Source organism: Lethenteron reissneri, chromosome 65 (genome assembly GCF_015708825.2).
Source record: "Lethenteron reissneri isolate LAM-NWPU_2019-01 chromosome 65, ASM1570882v1, whole genome shotgun sequence".
Taxonomy (NCBI): domain Eukaryota; kingdom Metazoa; phylum Chordata; class Hyperoartia; order Petromyzontiformes; family Petromyzontidae; genus Lethenteron; species Lethenteron reissneri.
Window position 1 is genome coordinate 12,829,344 of NC_083843.1, and position 24,148 is coordinate 12,853,491.

The following is a 24,148-nucleotide window of genomic DNA, read 5'->3' on the forward strand; positions in this document are numbered from 1 at the left end:
CATGCGGGCTACATGACCCAGCCAACGCAGCCTTGCCTGCCGCAGGAGCTGACAGATGGGACTTTGTCCAGATCTTTCAAGGATTTGTGAGCTCCTCACACAATCCAGCCTGCAGGTTAAACCCAAGATGGATCGTATGCAGGCCAGCCTAAATATTTCTAAACGGCGAAGATGCTCCATTAGGGGGGTCCACGTTTCGCAAGCGTAGAGAAGGGAGGGAATGACCGTGGCCGAGAAGACCTGACGCTTCGTGCGGAGCGACAGACCAGGTAGCTTCCACACAGCGTTACGCAACCGATGAAAAGATAACGCCACTCGACTGATTCGGAGTGAAACCTCTGTTGTCAAACCGGAGCCGGTCAGGTACACACACACACATCGGTACACACACACACACACAGGTACACACACATACACAGGTACACACACACACACAGGTACACACACACACACAGGTACACACACAGGTACACAAATAGGTACACACAGGTACACACACAGGTACACAAATAGGTACACACACAGGTACACACACACAGGTACACAAATAGGTACACACACAGGTACACACACACAGGTATACACACAGGTACACACACACAGATACACACACACAGGTACACACACACACAAAGATCCCCCATTTCGCCTTAACAGACTGTAGGGGCAAGTGAGCACTTATGAAGGCAGGCACGGCACACGATGGGGTGGGTGGCCAACACCACGCCCGACCGCCTTTGTATCCCCAGTGGCGAAGTATACACCCCGCACCAGGCACTCATTCGAGGCTGAGTCGACCTAGGGGAGGCCCAGGCACGGTTCAGATAATCTTCACCGGTGGTGTTGGCCGTGAGCGGGAATTGAACCCGGGTCGCCGGGTTTGTAGTGTAGCGCGCTGACCACTACACCCACCGCTCCCCACACACAGGAGGGTGAGGGTGGGGGGTGGGGGGTGAGGGGGGTGGGTGGGGGTGAGGGGGGGTGAGGGGGGGTGAGGGTGGGTGGGGGGTGAGGGGGGGGTGCCCCGTGACCCCCCCCACCAGGCCGGGTTAATGAGTCCCAAGTTTTGCCGCCCCGCTCCGCGCGGTGCTCGAAGATAAAAGCGGCGTCGCCACGAGCACAGGGGCAGAAACTCAGCACTCAGCTGTAGCTGTAGCACTCAGCACTAGCACACAGCACTAGCACACAGCAGTAGCAGTAGCACACAGCTGTAGCACACAGCACACAGCAGTAGCAGTAGCACACAGCTGTGGCACTCAGCTGTAGCAGTAGCACACAGCACTAGCACACAGCACTCAGCTGTAGCACGCAGCAGTTGCAAGTAGCCCAGGGGCCGCCTCTGGCCCCATCCGCGCGTCGTCTCGCCGAGCGAAGTCCTCGATGGGGCAGCAGCAGCAGCAGTCCGGGCCGGGCTTGGCGGGGGGTCACGGCCCGGCGGGATCGCCCGCCCGGCGCGGGTAGCGGCGCACAGCGAGCTGCCCAGACACGGGGACTCCGGCTGGGCACCGGGGCGGCATCAGCAGCGGCAGCCGCGGCATCTCGGTGTCGAACTCTATTGAGAAAGTTTTGCTGGCTGGGTGACTGGGTGACTGGGTGACTGGCTGGCTCGCACGTTCGGAGGGGAGGGAGGAACGGGGGGACCCCTCAACGTAAGTGTGAGTGCGAGTGATGTAATTGATAGCCTACACACAGTCTACACACACACACACTGCATGCAACACACACATCGTATACACACACATAGCCTACACAGAGCATACACACACAGCATACACACACACAGCCTACACACAGCATACACACACAGCATACATACAGCGTACACACACACAGCGAACATACACACACAACATACACACACAGCGTACACACACAGCGTACACACACACTACATACACACATACAGCATACACACACACAGCATACACACACAGCATACACACACAGCGAACATACACACACACAGCATACACACACAGCGTACACACACATACATACACAGGATACACACACACATAGCTTACACACAGCATACACACACACAACATACACACACACAGCATACACACACAGCAAACATACACACACACAGCATACACACACAGCGTACACACACACAGCAAACACATACACAGCATACACACAGCGTACACACACACAGCATACACTCACAGCGTACACACACACATAGCACACACACACACATAGCACACACACACATAGCGTGCACAGTATCTGCGTATAATTGCATACATACAGACCGATTGGTAAAGGCAAAGAACCCCCGTATAGCCTCACAGACCGGTGGGGCGAGTGATGTAAGCTAGCAGCTATGGAGGCTACCGGCACTGTGGCACACGAGGGGTGGGTGGCCGGCACCACGCACGGCCGCCTTTGTCTCTCCCCCAGTGCTAGCGATGTTCACTCCACCACCACCTCCACCACCACACCACCAACACCACCACCACCAACACCACCACTACACCACCACCACTACACCACCACCACTACACCACCACCACACCACTACACCACCACCCCACCAACACCACCACCACCACACCACTACACCACCACCACACCACTACACCACCACACTACATCACCACCACTACACCACTACACCACCACTACATCACCACCACCACGACACCACCACTACATCACCACCACCACGACACCACCACTACACCACCACCACTACACTACACCACCACACCACCACTACACTACACCACCACTACATCACCACCACCACTACACCGCTACACCGCTACTCGAGGTAACTTATTTGAGGCTGAGTCGACCTACAAAGACAGCCTCAGTGCTAGGCGCGTTTCAACACATAGACAGATTGCTGCTCGCTAACAGCACTTACCCCCAACGATCTGTTCAAGGCTACCTGGGGGATCTTTGTCTTTGTCGTCTAGGCGCACTTGCCCCAATGTTCTACTGAAGGCTACCTGGGGGATCTTTGTCTGTGTTGTAGAGGCGCACTTGCCCCAACGTTCTACTGAAGGCTACCTGGGGGATCTTTGTCTGTGTTGTATAGGCGCACTTGCCCCAACGTTATACTGAAGGCTACCTGGGGAATCTTTGTCTGTGTTGTCTAGGCGCACTTGCCCCAATGTTCTACTGAAGGCTACCTGGGGAATCTTTGTCTGTGTTGTCTAGGCGCACTTGCCCCAACGTTCTACTGAAGGCTACCTGGGGGATCTTTGTCTGTGTTGTCTAGGCGCACTTGCCCCAACGTTCTACTGAAGGCTACCTGGGGGATCTTTGTCTTTGTCGTCTAGGCGCACTTGCCCCAATGTTCTACTGAAGGCTACCTGGGGGATAATTGTCTTTGTTGCTTAGGCGCACTTGCCCCAACGTTCTACTGAAGGCTACCTGGGGGATCTTTGTCTTTGTCGTCTAGGCGCACTTGCCCCAATGTTCTACTGAAGGCTACCTGGGGGATCTTTGTCTGTGTTGTCTAGGCGCACTTGCCCCAACGTTCTACTAAAGGCTACCTGGGGGATCTTTATCTTTGTTGTCTAGGCGCACTTGCTCCAATGTTCTACTGAAAGCTACCTGGGGGATCTCTGTCTTTGTTGTAGAGGCGCACTTGCCTCAACGTTCCACTGAAGGCTACCTGGGGGATCTTTGTCTTTGTCGTCTAGGCGCACTTGCCCCAACGTTATACTGAAGGCTACCTGGGGGATCTTTGTTGTCTAAGCGCACTTGCCCCAACGTTATACTGAAGGCTACCTGGGGGATCTTTGTCTTTGTTGTCTAAGCGCACTTGTCCCAACGTTCTACTGAAGGCTACCTGGGGGATCTTTGTCTGTATCATCTAGGCGCACTTGCCCCAATGTTCTACTGAAGGCTACCTGGGGGATCTTTGTCTGTGTTTTATAGGCGCACTTGCCCCAATGTTCTACTGAAGGCTACCTGGGGGATCTTTGTCTGTGTTTTATAGGCGCACTTGCCCCAATGTTCTACTGAAGGCTACCTGGGGGATCTTTGTCTTTGTTGTAGATTGGCCGCGCACGCGCAGTGACCCCGAGGAGGAGGGGGAGGGGGCGGGGGGGGGCCGGCACGCGCCATGGAGGTGAAGGCGGCGGGGAGGGGGACGCGGGGGGCGCGGGGGAGGGGCGGGGGAGGGGCGGGGGGGCGGAGGCCGCTGGGGGAGTCGTTCCACAACGAGCGGGAGGAGGAGGAGGAGGCGGTGATGAAGAGGAGGAGGAGGGTGCGTCCAGAACCTGTAGCGGTGTGATCACTGTGTGTGTGTGTGTGTCACTGTGTGTGTGTGTGTGTCACTGTGTGTGTGTCACTGTGTGTGTATGTCACTGTGTGTTTCACTGTGTGTGTGTGTCACTGTGTGTGTCACTGTGTGTGTCTCAATAATAACGGTAGGAGGCTGCTAGATTTTTGTGCAGCCCATGGGCTTGTAATTACCAACACGCTCTTCCGGCATCGGCGCATCCACACAACATCATGGATACATGCCGGGTCCAAGCAAGAACATCTGCTGGACTACATAGTGACGGACCAGCGGATGCGAGCCCATGTCCTTGACACCATGACCTACCGTGGAGCTGATCTGCCCTCTGACCATCGACTAGTCATCTGTAAGATGCGCCTGCCTTTCTTCCACTCCGGTGGTGGGTGTACACCCAGGATCCCATTCCAACCAAAAGTGGCCTGGTCTCAGTTAGCTGATGAAAGTTGCAAGCGAGAATTTCATCATCGCGTGCAGCTGGGGTTGGCATCGTCCCCCACTCCACCTGATGTCGAGGGTAAATGGGCGAGGTTTAAGACTGTGACTCATGCAGCTGCAATGGCTGCTTTGGGTACGCGGTCCAGACCTCCCCAGAAACCCTGGCTGACAGAGGAGGTGTTCAGGTTAATTGAGAAAAAGCGACAGGCCCACTCTCATCGCCTACAGCATCCCACGTCAGAGAATGAGGAGGTTTACCGCAGCCTTCGCTCGGAGGTTCGGAGAGCCGTAAGGCGCTGTAAGGATGGGTGGTGGTCGCGGGTTGCTGAGGAGATGGAGTCTGCCTCAGTGGCCCGCGATCACAAATCGCTATTTAACTCCATCAAAAAAGTAACCTGCAGCGCCACACCTATTACCATCATTAGAGGAAAAAACGGTGATCCAATCTCCGACCCCCAGGAACAGGTTTGCGGATTTGCTGAGCATTTCTGTGGGGATAACCCTGCTGAGGCTGCGGTGGCTCAAATATTGGAAGAGATCACCCCCTGTGAGTGGCTGGCTGAGGTACCAGCTGTTGAAGAAGTACTGAGGGCGATCCGGAGTCTGAGACCAGGGAAGGCACCGGGCAGAGATGATCTCCCAAGCGAAATGCTGAGGGAGGGTGGCGTTTGTGCACAGACTGCCCTATATGACATCATAACAACAGTCTGGACCACTGGACGGGTTCCGCAGGACTGGAAGGATGCCCTGGTGGTCCCCCTCTTTAAGAAGGGGGACCGTACCGACTGTAACAACTACAGGGGCATCTCACTCTTCAGTGTGCCGGGTAAGGTCCTGGCAAGGATTATTCAACATCGCCTTGCTTGGCACGCTGAGGAGAGGCTTGCGGAGCTCCAATGCGGTTTCAGGAAAGGGCGGTCCTGCACAGATGCCATATTTTCTGTCCGTCTGCTACAGCAGAGGTGTAGGGAATTCCAAAAAGACCTACATCTCTGCTTTATTGACCTGGTCAAGGCCTATGATGCCATCAGTAGGACTGGGCTCTGGGTTGTTCTTCATGCTTTCGGAGTCCCTGACCCTCTGCTCACGATCATTAAGGACCTTCATGATGGTGAGCGGGCCCGGGTAAAACTACGTGGCCGGGAGTCGGAGCCTTTCCCTGTACACCTTGGGGTGCGACAGGGATGTCCTCTGGCTCCCACATTATTTAACATCTATTTCGACTGCGTAGTTCGTGAAGCCTTCAATAGCTGTACCGGGGGAATTTCCATTTGGTACAGATATAATGGGAGGCTGATCGACGCCCGGGTGCGATCAAGGGATGGCTCCCTATTGGTCAACCACGTTATGTATGCCGATGATTTGGTAATAGCTGCTCATTCAGAAGAGGAGTTGGAGACGCTGCTGCTGAGACTGGAGCGTGCCACTAAAAGGTGGGGCCTTACCATCAGCCCCACCAAAACTAAGCACCTGCCTGGGTATTTTGTACCATCGGGCACTCCACCCTCACAATTCCCAATCAGTGATGGGGCAGTTGTGGAGAGAGTGGAGAGTTTCCCACACCTGGGCAGTGTGTACCTGACCGGCTCCAGTTTAACAGCAGAGGTCTCACTCCGAATCAGTCGAGCGGCATTATCTTTTCATCGGTTGCATAACGCTGTGTGGAAGCTACCTGGTCTGTCGCTCCGCACGAAGCTACGGGTCTTCTCGGCCACAGTCATTCCCTCCCTTCTCTACGCTTGTGAAACGTGGACCTCTCCAAATGGAACACCTTCGCCGGTTCGAAATATTTAGGCTGGCCTGCCTACGATCTATCCTGGGTTTAACCAGGCTGGATATTGTGAGGAGCTCACAAATCCTTGAAAGATCTGGACAAAGTCCCATCGGTGAGCTCCTCCCGCAGGCAAGGCTGCGTTGGCTGAGTCATGTAGTCCGCATGCCCAGCCACCGCATGCCCAAACAGCTTTTGTTCGGCCGGATCGAGAGGGCTAAACGGGCTCAGCACGGGCTAGAGAAGAGATGGAGTGACGTGGTACAGGAGGACATGGAGCTGAGTGGACTTGCCGATGACTGGTACCAGCGGTGTCAAAATCGGCCTCTGTGGAGGAGGCTCGTGAAGGACGCTACTGGGCAGTTGGAGGCAGTCGCCCTCCAACAACAAAAGAGGGCGGAGGAGCGATGCTCACAACAACGAGCGGAGCGCCGGATGGCAAAAGCCCAGCAAGTTGGCACAGTAGGGGGCACAGGTGGTGCATCAGCCACTCATCTCGGTCATCTCAGTCAGTCGACCCGTGGCACCTGCTGGGTCTGCCCCGTGACCTCCTACCTGAGGGCGTTCGACAATTAACGTGGCCTCAAGGTGCACATAGCCTGGCACAAACGTCGTGGTGACGTCACTGCCACTTAGTGGCGAATGGCGGTTGTTGTTGTTGTACCTGTGTGTGTGTAGTTCCTGTGTGTGTGTTCACTACCTGTGTGTGTATTCACTACTTGTGTGTGTGTGTTCACCACCTGTGTGTGTGTTCACCACCTGTGTGTGTGTAGTTCCTGTGTGTGTGTTCACCACCTGTGTGTGTTCACCACCTGTGTGTGTGTAGTTCCTGTGTGTGTGTTCACCACCTGTGTGTGTGTTCACCACCTGTGTGTGTGTAGTTCCTGTGTGTGTGTTCACCACCTGTGTGTGTGTTCACCACCTGTGTGTGTAGTACCTGTGTGTGTAGTACCTGTGTGTGTGTTCACTACTTGTATGTGTGTTCACTACCTGTGTGTGTAGTACCTGTGTGTGTTCACCACCTGTGTGTGTGTGTTCACCACCTGTGAACACACACACACAGGGGGGGTCTGACTTTTTGTGACGCCGTGTGACGAGGCGGGGGGTCAAAAATCGTCCAACATTGCGTGACGTCACTTATGGCCGTGACCGCTCGGGTCACCGCAGATGAGGTAGCGGAAGCCGAGTGGCCCACAGTCGGATAAGATTTGAAGCTTTCGTGACTGCAGGAATCCACTCTCATTGGTTCTTTCGGTAAAGTCACGTGGGTAGAGAACAAATCACGACGTTTCGATCGCAACACAAGCAGTCGTCGCCTGGTGGGAACAACCACAGCGAGACAAAATTGCTCAAGTGGGCGAGAGAGCCCCCCCTTTGATACCCACGTAACCTCTCGCCCACTTCAGCAATTGTGTCTCGCTGTGGTTGTTCCCACGTGATTATGGGCGCTCGTGTTGCGCCCGAAACGTCGTGACGACTTGTTTCATTTTATTTTGTATCCAACTGCGTGACTTTACCGAAAGAACCAAAGAGTGTGAGGAGGATAAGAATTCCCGACAGCGGCGGTCGTCACAGCAGCAGCAGCAGCAGCGTCGGCGGGAATGAGCGGGACCGGACTATCAGGCACAAGTCTTCACGGCGGATCGGTGCGATCCCAACGATGAGATCCCACCGGTGAGATTTCACCGGGGAGATCTCACCGGTGAGATCCCACCGGAGCGATCTCACCGCCACGCACGCTTCCGGCTGTCCGCGACGGTGCCGATGTACAAGAAACATCGCAGGGTCGTCATGGAGCCTCTGGGTGATTCGGTGTCCCCTGTGCAGGTCACGTGCCGAGGGAGAGAGGAGGGGGCGAGGTGCGGGTGGGGGGAGGAAACGCGGGGGGCACGAGGTGAGACCCCACCCCTCAGTCACACACTCAGTCACACACTCAGTCACTCTCTCAGTCACACACTCAGTCACACACTCAGTCACTCACTCAGTTACACACTCAGTCACACACTCAGTCACTCACTCAGTCACACACTCAGTCACACACTCAGTCACTCACTCAGTCACACACTCAGTCACACACTCAGTCACTCACTCAGTTACACACTCAGTTACATACTCAGTCACGCACTCAGTCACTCAGTCACACACTCAGTTACACACTCAGTCATACACTCAGTCACACGCTCAGTCACTCACTCAGTCACACACTCAGTCACACACTCAGTCACTCACTCAGTCACACACTCAGTCACTCACTCAGTCACACACTCAGTCACTCTCTCAGTCACACACTCAGTCACTCACTCAGTCACTCTCTCAGTCACACACTCAGTCACACACTCAGTCACTCACTCTCTCAGTCACACACTCACTCAGTCACACACTCAGTCACACACTCAGTCACACACTCAGTTACTTACTCAGTCACACACTCAGTCACTCTCTCAGTCACACACTCAGTCACACACTCACGCAGTCACACACTCTCTCAGTCACTCTCTCAGTCACACACTCTCTCAGTCACTCTCTCAGTCACACACTCAGTCACACACTCAGTCACTCTCTCAGTCACACATTCTCTCAGTCACAGACTCACTCAGTCACTCTCTCAGTCACTCACTCAGTCAGTCACTCACTCAGTCACACACTCAGTCACGCACTCAGTCACACACTCTCTCAGTCACACACTCAGTCACTCACTCAGTCATACACTCAGTCACACACTCTCTCAGTCACACACTCAGTCACACACTCTCTCAGTCACACACTCAGCCACACACTCTCTCAGTCACACACTCTGTCAGTCACACACTCTCTCAGTCCCACATTATGATGGTGATAATGGTGTTGATGGTAGTGTTGATGGTGGTGCTGGTGAAGGTGCTGATGATGATGGTGGTGGTGATAATGGAAACGATGGTGATGATGTTGATAGCGACGGTCATTATGATGGTGCTGATGATCATGGTGCTGATGGTGTTAATGGTGCTGATGGTGATGATGGTGATGATGATGGTGCTGATCGTGATGATGATGGTGCTGATGGTGATGATGATGGTGCTGATGATGGTGCTGGTGATGGTGCTGGTGATGGTGCTGATGGTGCTGATGATGGTGCTGATGGTGCTGATGGTGCTGATGGTGGTGCTGATGGTGCTGATCGTGATGATGATGGTGCTGATGGTGCTGATGATGGTGCTGGTGATGGTGCTGGTGATGGTGCTGATGGTGTTGATGTTGATAGCGACGGTAATTATGATGATGGTGCTGCTGATGTTGATGTCGGTGACGTTGGATGTTTCCAGGCCTGGCGACCATCAACTCGAGTGTGTGGCACGAGTTGGGGCCTCGGGGAGCGGAGAACTCCGCGGAGTTCCAGGTGAGACCCGGCCTCGGGGTCGATGATGTGCAGCTTTCTGTTGAGTGGTCCTCGTAGTGGTGCTGCTGGTTGTGAAGGTGGTATTGGTGGTTGTTAGATGTGGTGGTAGTGGTTGGAGTGGTGCTGGTGGTGGTAGTGGTGGTGGTGGTAGTGGTGCTGCTGGTGGTGGTAGTGGTGCTGCTGGTGGTGGTAGTGGTGGTGATAGTGGTGGTGGTGATTGGAGTGGTGGTGATAGTGGTGGTGGTGGTTGGAGTGGTGGTGATAGTGGTGATAGTGGTGGTGGTGATAGTGGTGGTAGTGGTGGTGGTGGTGGTAGTGGTGGTGGTGGTAGTGGTGGTGGTTGGAGTGGTGGTGATAGTGGTGGTGGTTGTAGTGGTGATAGTGGTGGTGGTAGTGATGGTGGTGGTGGTAGTGGTGGTGATAGTGGTGGTGGTGATAGTGGTGGTGGTGGTGGTGATAGTGGTGGTGGTGGTGGTGATAGTGGTGGTGGTGGTTATGGTGTGGAGTGGTCGTGTAGTGGTTAGCGCTACGCTGCGCTATGGACCTGGCGAACCGAGTTCGATTCCTGCTCATGGCCAACACCACTAGTGACGATGATCTGAGCCGGTCCTGGGCCTCCCCTAGGTCGACTCAGCCTCAAATTAGTATCTGGGTCGGTGTCTAATAAACATCGTCACTTTGGAGACAAAGGCAGCTCGGCGTGGTGCCGGCCTTCATAGGTGCTCGCTAAGAGCACTTGCCCCAATAGTCTGTGAGTGCGGTGTGAGTGTGGTGCTGAGTGGGTGGCTGTGTGAGTGGCTGAGTGAGTGCGGTGTGAGTGAGTGCGGTGTGAGTGTGGTGCTGAGTGAGTGGCTGTGTGAGTGCTCTGTGAGTGAGTGTGGTGCTGAGTGAGTGAGTGGCTGTGTGAGTGAGTGGCTGTGTGAGTGAGTGGCTGTGTGAGTGCGGTGTGAGTGTGGTGCTGAGCGAGTGAGTGGCTGTGTGAGTGCGGTGTGAGTGTGGTGCTGAGTGAGTGGCTGTGTGAGTGCGGTGTGAGTGTGGTGCTGAGTGAGTGAGTGGCTGTGTGAGTGCGGTGTGAGTGTGGTGCTGAGTGAGTGAGTGGCTGAGTGAGTGGCTGTGTGAGTGGCTGAGTGAGTGCCGTGTGAGTGTGGTGCTGAGTGAGTGGCTGTGTGAGTGAGTGGCTGAGTGAGTGGCTGTGTGAGTGAGTGGCTGAGTGAGTGGCTGTGTGAGTGGCTTAGTGAGTGGCTGTGTGAGTGAGTGGCTGTGTGAGTGTGGTGTGAGTGTGGTGCTGAGTGAGTGGCTGTGTGAGTGCGGTGTGAGTGTGGTGCTGAGTGAGTGAGTGGCTGTGTGAGTGCTCTGTGAGTGAATGTGGTGCTGAGTGAGTGAGTGGCTGTGTGAGTGCTCTGTGAGTGAGTGTGGTGCTGAGTGAGTGAGTGGCTGTGTGAGTGCGGTGTGAGTGTGGTGCTGAGTGAGTGAGTGGCTGTGTGAGTGCAGTGTGAGTGTGGTGCTGTGTGAGTGCTGTGTGAATGAGTGGCTGTGTGAGTGCGGTGTGAGTGTGGTGCTGAGTGAGTGAGTGGCTGTGTGAGTGCGGTGTGAGAGTGGTGCTGAGTGAGTGAGTGGCTGTGTGAGTGCAGTGTGAGTGTGGTGCTGTGTGAGTGCTGTGTGAATGAGTGGCTGTGTGAGTGTGATGCTGAGTGAGTGAGTGGCTGAGTGAGTGGCTGAGTGAGTGCGGTGTGAGTGTGGTGCTGAGTGAGTGGCTGTGTGAGTGAGTGGCTGAGTGAGTGGCTGTGTGAGTGAGTGGCTGAGTGAGTGCGGTGTGAGTGTGGTCCTGAGTGAGTGGCTGTGTGAGTGAGTGGCTGTGTGAGTGAGTGGCTGAGTGAGTGCGGTGTGAGTGTGGTCCTGATTGAGTGGCTGTGTGAGTGAGTGGCTGAGTGAGTGGCTGTGTGAGTGAGTGGCTGAGTGAGTGCGGTGTGAGTGAGTGTGGTGCTCTCTGAGTGCGGTGCTCTCCGTGTCTCCTGTGCGAGCCGCAGGGCGCTCTGCTGGACGCCGCTGCCGTGGAGCTCGGCTTGAACCTCACGGCCATGAGGGCCCCCAGCGGCTTCCCGGCCCTGCTGCCCACTCCAGGTGAGGCGACGGCACTCGGTCACCACCCCGGTGGACAAACCATGTCGTGGTGGTGGTAGTGGTGGTCGTGGTGGTGGTAGCGGACCGCTAAATGCACGTGGTAACGTGGTAATGTGGCCACGTGGTAACGGTCTGCATCTGTGCGTAACGCACTCCCCCCCCACCCCCCAGAGCCGACTCCTCCTCTGCTGCTGCTGCCGGCGGAAATGGCGGAGTTGGAGGCGCAGCTGGAGATGGGCGCCGTGGGGCTGGGCCTGGGTACAGAGGGGCCGCTCCATGGCCTGGACGGCCAGGTCATGGAGCTGGGGCCCTCCCTGGGCCTGGACTCCGCGCTGGAGCTGGCGGGAGGAGACGCAGAGAATGAGGATGTGCGGGGGTTCGACTCCACGCCGTGGGGCGGAGACGAGAAGGAGGAGGGTGAGGAGGTGCGGGGGTTCGACTCCACGCCATGGGGCGGAGACGAGAAGGAGGAGGCGGCGGCGCTGCAAGAGGCGCTTGGGGAAAACCGGCAGGTAGGGCCGTGGGCTGACGCGCTGCGCCATGATCCTGGCGGAGACCCGAATTTGTGGCCACGACGGCCACCAACACAGCGGCGATTTGTCTGAACAATCGGTCCTGGGCCTTCCCAAGTTCGACTCAGCCTCAAATGCGTCGTAAACATCGCCAACGGGGAGACAAAGGCGGCCGGGCGCGGTGGTGGCCACCCACCCTCACGTGTGCTGTGCCAGCCTTCGTAGGTGTCACTCACTATCGGCAATTGCCCCAACAGTCTGTGAAGGCTACACGAGGGATCTTTGTCTTTGTGTGCACGACCATCGATCATCGCTCCTAAAGTGACGTCATCCAATGCCACGTGGCACCGTTTTTGGCAGGAGAAGCGCCTTTCTGACATCATAATAGCACCACTACTTTGTGTTCTCTGAATTTAATCTCGATTAAAACGGAACTTTTCAGATTAATAAGGCTGTTTGTATTAATCTGAAAATTTTGTTTAATTAATCAAACATTTCAAACATAACCTGACTATTGTACAATACACACACACAATTCACCAACATCACAACAACAGCCGCCATTCGCTACTAAGTGGCAGTGACATCACCAAGGCGCTTGTGCCAGGCTAGGTACACTTTAGGTCCACGTGAAATGTGGAAGGCTCACTGCTGGAAAGAGGCCACGGGACAGACTCAGGTGTTATGGGTTGACTGACTGACATGATTGGCAAATGCACCACCTGTGCCCCCTACTGTGCCACCAAGCTGTATTTTATCCACCCCACGCTCCGCTCGTTGTTGTGAGTGTTGCTCCCCTATCCTCCGTTGTTGCTGGAGAGCGACTGCATCCAACTGCCCAGTTGCAGCGTCCTTCAGATCCTCCTCCAAAGAGGCCAATCTTGACACCGCTGGTACCAGTTATTGGCAAGTCCAAATCCTTCTGTACGGCATCTGTCCATCTCTTCTCTGTCCCGTTCCACTCACTCACCCAGTCACCTATTCACTCACCCACTCGAACATCAAACCATCTCTACTCTAGCCTGTGCCGTGCTCGTTTAGGCTGGGCATGCGGGCCGCATGACCCGTCCAACACCACCTGCGCCTGCGGAGGAGCTCACCGATAATAGGGACTGTTTCAAGATCTTTAAAGTATCACAAACACCCACACGGTACATCAAAGACCCCAGTGTAGGCAGTAACACACGACCGTTGGGGCAAGTGGTGTAAGTGAGTAATAACGCCGATGAAGACCGGCATGGCATGCGAGGGGGTGGGTGGCCAGCACCACACCCGACCGCCTTTATCTCCCCCAGTGGTGAGATTTACACATCATAACAGGTACTCATATGAGGCTGGGTCGACCGTACATCAAACGCAAAATGTGACCCATGCACAAATACACGCTGCACAATGCAATATAATCACAATTTAGAAATCTTAAATTGTTTTCTCCACGAAGACCAAAGTCGTGCTGGGAACCATCACAGCCTCTGCTTGGCTCAGAGCAGCTGGTCGCGTCTAAGTACGTGTGTCTGCATTGTCGCACATATTTAGCACGACTGGCTGTTCTGTACAGGCGCTTGCTGGCTGACTTGCGTCAGGCGGATGGAGGTTTATAATCCCAGGTGAGTGGAGTTTGTCCCTGGCCTGCAATAACGTTGAGTCCATTCACCAATCAAGTCCTCCTGCATCAATGAATTCTAGGGTTGCTGGTGCTATGGTATGGTGTCACAGGCGACATTATCCACGGCGCGGCCTCCCCACCACCACTGCCCATACATTGTGCTCTGAGGACTCCAGGGTGGTAACGCTGTCCTTGGCTGTGACTCCGTGGTGTGGCTCTCTGGTGTGGCTCAGCGTGGCTCTAACTCTGCGCTGTGGATCTGCGTGGCTCCCGTGCAGCTGAGCGCTGCACTGGAGCGGAGGGACGCTGAGGCACGGAGGCTGCGTGCCAGGAACTCGCGACTCCGCCAGCTGGCAGAGAGCGCACGGACACTGAGCGCCACGCTGGAGGTGAGGTGCCACGGAGAGGTGCACTCACTCACTCACACTCACTCACACTCAACAACAACCGCCATTCACCACTAAGTGGCGGTGGCGTCAGCACGGCACTTGTGCCAGGCTATGTGCACATTGAGGCCACGTGAAGTGTCGAATGCCCGCCGGCAGGAGGTCACGGAGCAGACCTAGGTGCCACGGGTCGACTGACTGAGACGACTGGTCGATACACCACCTGTGCCCCCTACTGTGCCAACTTGTCTTTTAGCCACCCGGCGCTCTGCTTGTTGTTGTGAGCGCCGCTCTTCCGCCCTCCGTTGTTGTTGGAGGGCGACTGTCTCCAACTGCCCAGTAGCGTCCTTCACGAGCCTCCTCCACAGAGGCCGATCTTGACACCGCTGGTACCGGTCATCGGCAAATCCACTCAGCTCCACATCCTCTTGTACCACACCACGCCATCTCATCTCTAGCCCATGCCGCGCCTGTTTAGCCCCCTCTCTTTAGCCGAACAAAAGCTCTTTAGGCATTCGGTGGATGGGCATGCAGGCTACATGACCCAGCCAACGCAGCTTTGCCTGTCGGAGGAGCTCACCAATGAGACTTTGTTCAGATCGTTCAAGGATTTGTGAGCTCTTAATACAATCCAGCCCGGTTAAATCCAGGATGGATCGTTGGCAGGCCAGCCTAAATGTTTATAACCAGCGAAGATGTTCCATTAGGGGGGTCCACGTTTCACAAGCATAGAGAAGGAAGGGCATGACTGGCCGAGAAGACCTTAAGCTTCGTGTGGAGTAGCTTCCACACTGCATTACGCAACCGATTAAAAGGCAATGCTGCTCGGCTGATTGGGAGTGAGACCTCTCCTGTCAAACCGGAGCCGTTCATGAGCACACTGGCCAGGTATGGAAAACTCTCCACTTTCTCCACAATTTCCCTATCACCAATTGGAAGTTGTGGGGGTGGAGTGTCCGATGGTACAAAATACCAAGGCAGGTGCCTGGTTTTGGTGGGGCTGATGGTAAGGCCCCACCTCTTAGTGGCATGCTCTAGGTTCAGCAGCAGCGCCTCCAACCCCTCCTCTGGGTGAGCAGCAATTGCCAGATCATCGGCATATGTAACATGGTTGACCAAAAGGGAGCCATCCCTTGACCACACCCGGGCATTGATCAGCCTCCCATTGTATCTGTACCAGATGGAAATTCCTCAGGTATAGCCATCAACGGCTTCACGAACTACGTGGTCGAAATATATGTTAAATGATGTGGGAGCCAGAGGACATCCCTGTCGCACACCAAGGTAAACAGGGAATGGCTCCGGCTCCCGGCCACGTAGTTTTATCCGGGCCCGCTCACCAGTCATGAAGGTCCTTAATGATCGTGAGCAGAGAATCAGGGACTCCGAAAGCACGAAGAGTAACTCAGAGCCCAGGCCTACTGATTGTATCATAGGCCTTGACCAGGTCAATAAAGCAGAGATGTAGGTCTTGTTGGAATTCCCTACACCTCTGCGGTAGCAGACGGACAGAAAATATGGCATCTGTGCAGGACCGCCCTTTCCTGAACCCACATTGGGGCTCTACAAGCCTCTCCTCAGTGTGCCTGGCAAGGCAATGTTCAATAATCCTTGCTAGGACCTTTCCTGGCACACTGAGGAGTGAGATGCCCCTGTAGTTATTATCGTCTGTACTGTTGTTATGGTGTCATGTAGTGCATTCTATGTACAAACGCCACCTTTCCTCAGCAATTCGCTTGCAGATCATCTCTGCCCGGTGCCTTTTCTGGTCTCAGACTCTGGATCACCTTCAATAATTCTTCAACATATGGCACCTCAGCTAGCCACTCACAGGGAGTGACTTCTTCCAGCCTCCCCTGTGGCTCTCCGTCACCGATGCGACCCAGCAAAGAACACCAACAGATGAACAGTACAAGGACAATGCAAACTCCAACGCATTAGTATTTCAGGATAAGCAGTTTATCTCTTGTCGGCCGACGAAGAGGCGGCACTACCAACAATAGTTTTGCAGTTCTTTATAGATTGAGATGTTTCCAGCCAACTCGTGATGAGCGGTTACCATTCATGTGGACCGGAGCGCCCAGTTAAACCCCAGGGAGCAACACTGTGTGTCACACTCTGATCCACCGCACTCTGCAGTGCACTGCCCGCGCCTCTGATTAACGTGGTTTGTTATGTACTGTGAAAAAGAAGTTCAACAAAAATACATTGCCTCCTTATTGACCTCCCTCCCTCCCCACACAGAATCTGTCCCAGGAGTGGGCAGGGCTGGCTGAGTGTCCCCGGCAGCCGGAGCAAGGCCTGAGTGGCCAGGCCGTGAGTCGTGCCGAGGGCCGCATGAGGGACCTGCTGGAGGAGGCATCGCGCTGCGTCCTGCAGCTCGACCCCTCCTCCACCTCCTCCTCCCTCTTCCCTCCTTCCCCCTTCACCCTCTACCCCCCTCCTCCTCCTCCGCACTCCTCCTGCCTCACTCCTCCCAGGGAGCCCAAACGCCGCCGCCTCGAACGGGGGGGCGGCCCCGAGGTGGCGAGCGACCGCTCGTGCCGGCGGCTTCGCGGCAGCGACGCCCGCGCCGCCGACCGCGACGCCGCCGACGTCGCTGTCGACGCCGCGGCGAGGCGCGCGGTTGGGGGTGGCCCCCCCCCTCCCCTCTCTGCCCCCGCGCTGCACGGCCGCTTCGCGGGCTTTGTGACGACGTCGCCGCCGCGAGCGATGCTCCGGGAGCCCGGGGGAGACGACGAGGGAGGGGGAGCGGGGGCGGCCGGGTTCCGCGCGAGCGTCCGCGAGCACGGCACGGCCAGGACGCTCGTCTTCCGGCGCGCCATCGCGCTCGTGGCCTGGGCCGCCGCGGAGGGCCGCTACCGCTTCCGCTGGCAGCCCACGTGAGCCACGCACTTGTGGTCATCACCGGTGTGGACGTCGTGGACATCATCGTTGGTGTCAATACCCAGGAACTCACGAACCCAGACTAGGAACACATGAACCCGGAATAGGAGCTCATGAACCCAGACTAGGACCTCACGAACCTGGACTAGAACCTGGAGCAGGGTGCTTGGCGTGGGGCTGCCCCTCAAGAGCATGGGTCCGGACCGCTTTAGAAGCTGCACTTTGGTCACAGGCGTGTGGAGTGGTGACGAGGCTGGCTCCCGTAATGGGAATGTGGAAATCCTACCGCTGGCTCGTCGCCCGCGCAGGATCAACCACCCCTCCTCAAGCGGGGGTCCCTGACGAACGCTTGGCAAGAGACCTCGTCAATGACTGCCACATGACATCAGTAAACCTATTACCCCGATGCTACATATTAACTTATTGCCTAATTTATTTTCGTATTTATTTTCTGCCCCCCAAAGATCAAGTAACGTTTTGCCAAGGCAAATAGCATTTACAGGTCTTTGTTGTGTGATGCAAGCTGTACTTGTGTAGTGTCAGCCTTCGCACTCTCCCTAGTCATCTAGCCTCGCCTTAACACCACCCTGACCGTGTTGCACCGATGGTGCCGACAGGGACAGCCAGCAACTGTCCAGGGGTGCAATATCTCGTGGAGATGGCAGCGATAAAGGCGTCGAAGATGAAGACGACGACGACGAGACGAGTCCACTTCCCAGAACCGGCAGCCACGAGCTCGCGCTCTCAGCCGCTTTCATGCTACCCGGCGCGGCCTGGCTCTGCCCTGGCCGCGCCTCCCTTCTCGAACGCACGAGTGGGTTCCAGGGGCTTCCAGATGACCCTTGCCCCAGTTCCTCTGCCCTGCCAACACACCCGCGTATATGCTCATCGGCGTGTGTACTGCTCTTCCACCGCAGTTGCCGTTGCTGAACAACAGTCGACGCTATTACAATACACTTGTATAAGCTATTGTAGAGCTAGAATCTTCATAGTCGTGATCATAATAACAATATATCTATGTACACCTGGCGTGTGAGTAAATGTGTGCACTTTAATTTATCGGTGCTTTTGTGCAAATTTTAATAAATTATTTGGTAATTTTTCGTTGGTTAACACTGTGTTCATACTGCTGCTGTCATATATTGGGTGCCAGAGTCCAAGTGAGTGCAGCAATTCCTCGAAATGACAAAATTATGGATTTCAAAAATTTAATTTGTAGGTGAACGAAATTTTAGATGGCAAGTACCATGAGAACAAAATGGAGCACGCGGGAGGCTGCATCGTCCATCCACTGCTGGACGTCTGTGAAAAATAACTTTGTAGTTGATCAGATTCCCTCTCCACTCTATCCCCACAGTGCAACAGTAACGCCTCCACATCACCTCTCGAGCCACTCGAGCGTGTTTTGGTGAGTTCCCTGGCAAGGTTAATTAGTTTAGTTTTAAATTAATGATGCAATCGTCTTAAGATGTATGTTGTTAATTGTCTTTATTTTTGTATTGTTAAAAGTTATATATGTGTGCGTGTGGATGTTTAGGTGAGGAGTATAAGTCGGAATGACTGTCCGGGAGGAAAGCCATTTCCGATTTACGACATTCCCGTTTACGTCTGAAAAACGGAATGTGGAGTGAGTGGCGTAGAATGCGCGTGGTGGTGGTTGATGTTCGTGATGCCCATTTTATGCAAAATGTTCCTTGAGGAAAATGGTCAGAGGAGCGGCAAAGAGGACCGGATTGTCGCAGGATCGCTGCCTGAGATGCAGCAGCTGTGGAGGCAGTGGCGATGGTTCATGACGATTGATGATTGTTGATGACGGTTGATGACGATTGATGAGGATTGATGATGGTAGATGATGGTTGATGATGGTTTATGATGATTGATGATGATCGATGATGGTTGTTAATTATTGATGATGGTTGATGATGGTTGATGATGATGGTTGATGATGGTTGGTGATGGTTGATAATGGTTGATGATTCATGATGATGATGGTTGATCATTGATGATGGTTGATGATGGTTGATGATGGTATATGATGGTTTATAATGATTGATGATGATTGATGATTGGTTGATAATTGATGATGGTTGATAATTGATGATGGTTGATGATGGTTGATGATGATGGTTGATGATGGTGTATGATGATTGATGATGATTGATGATGATCGATGATGGTTGATAATTGATGATGGTTGATGATGGTTGATGATGATTGATGATGATTGATGATGATGGTTGATGATGGTTGATGATGGTTGGTGATGGTTGGTGATGGTTGATGAACTCTCATTCGTAATGGACTCCCCCAACCCACCCCATTCATAATTGACTCATTCACTCGCTCACTCACTCATTCACTCGTTCACTCATTCACTCACTCATTCACTCGTTCACTCACTCACTCACTCATTCACTCATCTCTCCCCCCCTGCCCCCCCTCCCTCCACTCTCCCATCTCTCTCCTTAATGAACTAAGAGGACCTGCTGTCGATGTCGCGCTTTGTTTAGGTAAAGGTTGCGTGGTGCTACATTATTTGTGGCAGTGCCGATTGCACTCACTGTTGGTTCGTGGGTCTTTGGCAAGCCGTAAACTGTTGGCAGTTTCGAGGCATTGGTTGGGTCTCGTTCAATTTTAAGGTCGGTACCTCCATCTAGTAAATTTCTGATTTTGTGATCATATTCCCCACCGGACATCACGACTGTTGATGGACCTTTGTGAGCAGCAAGAATAATAATAAGAGTATATTTGTTTGAATTCCCTTGAGGCTTTTGCCTCACTGACAAATCGCACAACCGCAGCTGCCACTGCTCCTGTCGGGAGTCCTAATTCCAACTTCGGGAGTTTGAATTTTACATCGTGGAGGCCGAATTTCGACGCCATGGAATTGAGACTCCTATAACCATAATTAGGGGTCCGGGTCGCGGCTCTCAGGTTAGGGCTATACAGTATAGTCAGGGCTGTCGGGTTGAGGTGGCTATAGGTGCACTGTAGGTTTTACACAAGTCGCGTGATGCACTATTGTGGACAAACGCACAACTCCAGCTGCTGCATCGGACAAAATAACCGAGCAGAGGAACAGCCTCCACATAGCCGCCTCTCCACACAAAGATGCGAGTGGTTCTACGCATCACGTCAGCCGCCTGACTTTCTGAGAGTGCAGCTCATCAGCGGCAGCACTGATACAACATAAGCAACCGGTTTACGGTTTAGGTTAGGGGTTAGGGTGAGGTGTTAGGGTTAGGGGTGAAGGTTAGGGTTAGTTGTTAAGGTTAGGGTTAAGGGATAGTGTTAGGGATATGGATTAGAGTTTAGGGTTAGGGTGTAGGGTTGGGTTTAGAGATAGGTTCAGGGTTAAAGGTTAGTGTTAGGGTTTCGGGTTAGGGTTTAGGGTTTGGTTTGGGTGAGGTTAGGGTTTGGGTTGTGTTGTGTTAGAATTAGGGTTTAGGGTTTGGTTAGGGTTTAGGGTTAGGTTGGGGTTAGGGTTGGGTTAGGGTTCGGGGTTAGGGTTGGGGGTTAGGGTTGGGTTAGGGGTTAGTGTTAGGGGTTAGGGTTAGCATTAAGGTTAGGGTAGTTAGGGGTTATGGTTTGGGTTGAGTAAGGGTTAATGTTTAGGGTTAGGGTTCGGTTAGAGTTAGGGGTTAGGGTTATGGTCAGGGTCTGGGTCAGGGGGTTAGGGTTAGGGGTTATGGTTAAGGGTTAGGGTTAAGGGTTAGAGTTAGGGGTTAAGCTTATGGTAAGGTGTTAGGGTTAGTGGTTAGGGCTTAGGGATAGGGTTAGGGCTCTATTATTTTGACTCACTACTCTCCGGCACATCTGGCAAAAACATTACCAAGCTGCAGCGTGTACAAAATTATTTGGCAGGCATCATGACGGGTACTGGAAAATCCGACCAATGTCTGTCCAGTGCTCACCGAACTGCATTGGCTTCCTGTTGCCGAAGTCATACATAAAAGGTTGCACTCATTACATTCAAAGCACTTACCACAAATTAACCACAATATCTTGCTGACATCATCAAAGAGTTTAAACCATCACGCAAACTCCGGTCATCTTAGCAGCAGCTTTTGGGTAGTCATCGAATAAAGATAGTCTCAGCATTGCATGCTTTCAGATGCACTTCTGCAGCCGTCTGGAATGTTTTTTCTTCCGATATTAGGAAGTCACTGGAGCTACGGATTTTTTTAATCTAGATTGAAAATAAATTTAGTTTAAAACTGCTGTTTATGCTTCGTTTGTTGTCCTCCCCGCACCTCCTATAAGCATGATTGGCTATGTACGGTGTGAAAGAAGTTCAACATACACACCAACATGGACACTCATTAAATAACCTAACCATCATGGACACTCGCCAATTACACTAACCAACATGGACACTCGCTAATAACCAAACCAACATTGACACTCGCTAAATAACCTAAACATCAAAGACACTCGCTAAATAACCTAGCCATCTTGGACACTTGCTAAATAACCAAGCCAACATGGACACTCGCTAAATAACCTAACCAACATGAACACTCGCTAAATAACCAAGCCAACATGGACACTCGCTAAATAACCAAGCCAACATGGACACTCGCTAAATAACCTGACCATCATGGACACTCGCTAAATAACATCACCATCATGGACACTCGCTAAATAACCTCACCATCATGGACACTCGCTAAATAACCTAACCAACATGGACACTCGCTAAATGACCTAACCAACATGGACACTCGCTAAATGACCTAACCAATATGGACACTCGCTAAATGACCTAACCAACATGGACACTCGCTAAATGACCTAACCAACATGGACACTCGCTAAATAACCTAACCAACATGGACACTCGCTAAATAACTTCTCAAACATGGACACTCGCTAAATAACCAAGCCAACATGGACACTCGCTAAATAACCTAACCAACATGAACACTCGCTAAATAACCAAGCCAACATGGACACTCATTAAATAACCTAACCATCATGGACACTCGCCAATTAAACTAACCAACATGGACACTCGCTAATAACCAAACCAACATTGACACTCGCTAAATAACCTAAACATCAAAGACACTCGCTAAATAACCTAGCCATCTTGGACACTTGCTAAATAACCAAGCCAACATGGACACTCGCTAAATAACCTAACCAACATGAACACTCGCTAAATAACCAAGCCAACATGGACACTTGCTAAATAACCAAGCAAACATGGACACTCGCTAAATAACCTGACCATCATGGACACTCGCTAAATAACATCACCATCATGGACACTCGCTAAATAACCTCACCATCATGGACACTCGCTAAATAACCTAACCAACATGGACACTCGCTAAATGACCTAACCAACATGGACACTCGCTAAATGACCTAACCAATATGGACACTCACTAAATGACCTAACCAACATGGACACTCGCTAAATGACCTAACCAACATGGACACTCGCTAAATAACCTAACCAACATGGACACTCGCTAAATAACTTTCCAAACATGGACACTCGCTAAATAACCAAGCCAACATGGACACTCGCTAAATAACCTAACCAACATGAACACTCGCTAAATAACCAAGCCAACATGGACACTCGCTAAATAATCTCACCATCATGGACACTCGCTAAATAACCTAACCAACATGGACACTCGCTAAATGACCTAACCAACATGGACATTCGCTAAATGACCTAACCAACATGGACACTCGCTAAATGACCTAACCAACATGGACACTCGCTAAATGACCTAACCAACATGGACACTCGCTAAATAACCTGACCATCATGGACACTCGCTAAATAACTTTCCAAACATGGACACTCGCTAAATAACCTCACCATCATGGACACTCGCTAAATAACCTCACCATCATGGACACTCGCTAAATAACCTAACCAACATGGACACTCGCTAAATGACCTAACCAACATGGACATTCGCTAAATGACCTAACCAACCTGGACACTCGCTAAATGACCTAACCAACATGGACACTCGCTAAATAACCTAACCAACATGGACACTCGCTAAATAACTTTCCAAACATGGACACTCGCTAAATAACCTGACCATCATGTACACTCGCTAAATAACCTCACCATCATGGACACTCGCTAAGTAACCTCACCATCATGGACACTCGCTAAATAACCTAACCAACATGGACACTCGCTAAATAACCAAACCAACATGGACACTCACTAAATAACCAAACCAATATGGACACTCGCTAAATAACCTAACCAACAAGGACACTCGCTAAATGACCTAACCAACATGGACATTCGCTAAATGACCTAACCAACATGGACACTCGCTAAATGACCTAACCAACATGGACACTCGCTAAATAACCTCACCATCATGGACACTCGCTAAATAACCTCACCATCATGGACACTCGCTAAATAACCTAACCAACATGGACACTCGCTAAATAACCTAACCAACATGGACACTCGCTAAATAACCAAACCAACATGGACACTCACTAAATAACCAAACCAATATGGACACTCGCTAAATAACTTAACCAACGTGGACACTCGCTAAATAACCTAACCAACATGGAAACTCGCCAAATGACCTAACCAACATGGACACACGCTAAATAACCTAACCAACATGTACACACGCTAAATGGCCGAACCATCGTGGACACTTGCAAAATAATTTAACCAAAATGGTGCTGTACCGCCACCGTGTGGTCAGTTGGTACAACTGCAGTACCTTGGCGCGGTAACAGCAGCAGTGGCACTGTGCGGTGTCTTCACGACTTCATTG

The 24,148-nt window shown here is 52.7% G+C and overlaps 1 protein-coding gene across 1 annotated transcript; it reads left to right on the forward strand.

Annotated features, from left to right (window-relative positions):
• Positions 1 to 4,150: 4,150 nt before the first annotated feature.
• On the forward strand, positions 4,151 to 17,360 carry LOC133359477 (uncharacterized). The gene is made up of 7 exons (XM_061577894.1): positions 4,151 to 4,231; positions 8,301 to 8,367; positions 9,776 to 9,849; positions 11,877 to 11,970; positions 12,142 to 12,482; positions 14,367 to 14,477; positions 16,719 to 17,360. The coding sequence occupies exons 1-7, from the start codon at positions 4,214 to 4,216 to the stop codon at positions 17,358 to 17,360; spliced, it is 1,347 nt and encodes a 448-aa protein (XP_061433878.1). The 5' UTR covers positions 4,151 to 4,213.
• The last annotated feature ends 6,788 nt before the right edge of the window (positions 17,361 to 24,148 follow it).

Bases quoted from the DNA above. Each gene is read 5' to 3' on its own strand.
- LOC133359477 (XM_061577894.1), top strand. The intron at 12,483-14,366 runs GTAGGGCCGTGG...GCTCCCGTGCAG, and splicing joins CGCTTGGGGAAAACCGGCAG to CTGAGCGCTGCACTGGAGCG. The intron at 14,478-16,718 runs GTGAGGTGCCAC...CTCCCCACACAG, and splicing joins CACTGAGCGCCACGCTGGAG to AATCTGTCCCAGGAGTGGGC.